The following is a 2,111-nucleotide window of genomic DNA, read 5'->3' on the forward strand; positions in this document are numbered from 1 at the left end:
AAAAAAAATATTTTTATGAAATCATGCTCATGCAAGAATTTTGTTAATATTTAATTTAAGGAATTTGCTACCCTTCTCCCCTGTAATGACTCTGGATATGCATTTTTGCTGAATTTAGCAAGACCTAAGGAAGATACCTGGGTTTCACTGTACTGAAATTAAAGTCTATAGCATCCCTATGAATGTTCTGGGGTCACACTGCCTGGAGAGCTTTCCTCAACTATAAACTCTCTAACGAGAATTCTCCAGTTAAGCTCAGAGCATAAATCTAGCTTTTAGGCAATCTTTTACAGATTATTTAAGAAAACAGAACTTTTAATTATTTTTGTCTTTGTGTTGCTCATGTGAGAAATTATCATTTATGCTCATGCAAATTCTGCTTACTGGCTGCATTTCTGTTTACATCATTTCATTTCCCCAGAATAAAAGGGTTCATGGATATTTCAGATTATCCTGCACTATTTTTGATCCTCTCATTCTCTTCTCTCCTTTCTGTAACAATTATTCTTAATAAATATCTAGCACATCCCACAACTATTTTTGATTCATTTTTCTCTTCTCTTGACTTTCCTTGTTGCTATTTCCTTAGCCATTATACCTTTTCTTATAATTCTTCATTCTTTCCTACATCTTTAATCTCCTCTACTTACTGATTTTTTTCTCTATTCATGTCCTATATATTTTTAGTGGCAACACGATTTCTCTTTTATCAAAGTGTAAGTACCACATTAAAACTCTATTACTGGTAATAGACTTAATGTGAAAATACAGATTACCTATAATTTATGACAAAGGAATCCTATGTCTTAGTCATGATAATGAGTTATCAATTTAATTTAAATATATTCACAAAATGAATACTGAGTTCTTTTTTATGCATCTAGTGCTGAACTGGTCGTTACCAAATTCCTCAAATTTTTTCCTGTGAGATTTTTATTCTGATAAAGTTATGTTGAGTCTTAAACTACAACAATATACAATATTAATAAGAGCATATCTCTCATGGAAAATATTTTTATATCTTTTATTTTTTTAAGTTTTAATCCATTTGTTACTTTTCACTAGATTTTTGTTGAAAAAACAAAGTGTTACCATATTCTTATAAAGAAATATTATCACTTTAGCAATAAGGAAGGTTTGGTAGGAAGTTACTGAGATTCTTGATGAATATATAACACATGACCTTAGGGTCTTTCTTGGTTGGCTCAGTGTTTTGATTTTATGAGTAAAATTTAAAAAAAGCCACAATACACTTTGGAAGTTATTATGAGTAAGATATCACTGGTTCTCTGGTATGTTTATAATCTAATGGAGAAAAAAACCTAAAGAACTAATAGGCCGCTTTACAGACGCCGCTGTCCCCTCTCGCCGCTTGCTGCAGCCACGGTCAACCCCACCGTGTTCTTCGACATCTCAGCCGATGGCGAGCCCTTGGGCCGCGTCTCCTTCGAGCTGTTTGCAGACAAAGTTCCAAAGACAGCAGAAAATTTTCGTGCTCTGAGCACTGGAGAGAAAGGATTTGGATATAAGGGTTCTTTCTTTCACAGGATTATTCCAGGATTCATGTGCCAGGGTGGTGACTTCACACGCCATAATGGCACTGGCGGCAGATCCATCTACGGAGAAAAATTTGAGGATGAGAACTTCATCCTGAAGAATACAGGTCCTGGCATCTTGTCCATGGCAAATGCTGGACCAAACACAAACGGTTCCCAGTTTTTTATCTACACCACCAAGACTGAGTGGCTGGATGGCAAACATGTGGTCTTTGGGAAGGTGAAAGAAGGCAGGAACATTGTGGAAGCCATGGAGCGTTTTGGGTCCAGGAATGGCAAGACAGGCAAGAAGATCACCATTTCCGACTGTGGACAACTCTAATTCTTTTGACTTGTGGGCTTCTTACCCACCAGACCATTCCTGGTAGCTCAGGAGAGCATCCCAGCCCCATCTGCTCGCAGTACCCTGTAATCTCTGCTCTCACTGAAGTTCTCTGGGTTCCATATTTTCCTCATTCCCCTTCAAGTCTAGCTGGATTGCAGAGTTAAGTTTATGATTATGAATAAAAACTAAGTAAGAAAAAAAAAGAACTAATAGTTATAGCACATTGTGAT

General features: G+C 36.5%; 1 protein-coding gene across 1 annotated transcript in view; it reads left to right on the forward strand.

Moving 5' to 3' along the window:
* The window catches only part of LOC101997113 (peptidyl-prolyl cis-trans isomerase A-like), a 13,952-nt gene extending 12,074 nt beyond the window's left edge, over window positions 1–1,878 (forward strand). The window contains exon 4 of the mRNA XM_005365459.1: window positions 1,329–1,878. Coding sequence (XP_005365516.1) covers window positions 1,329–1,878 — 550 coding nt within the window. The remainder of the gene's footprint in view (window positions 1–1,328) is intronic.
* Window positions 1,879–2,111: the final 233 nt, after the last annotated feature.

The sequence above is a fragment of the Microtus ochrogaster genome, unplaced genomic scaffold, assembly GCF_000317375.1.
Source record: "Microtus ochrogaster isolate Prairie Vole_2 unplaced genomic scaffold, MicOch1.0 UNK2, whole genome shotgun sequence".
Classification (NCBI taxonomy): domain Eukaryota; kingdom Metazoa; phylum Chordata; class Mammalia; order Rodentia; family Cricetidae; genus Microtus; species Microtus ochrogaster.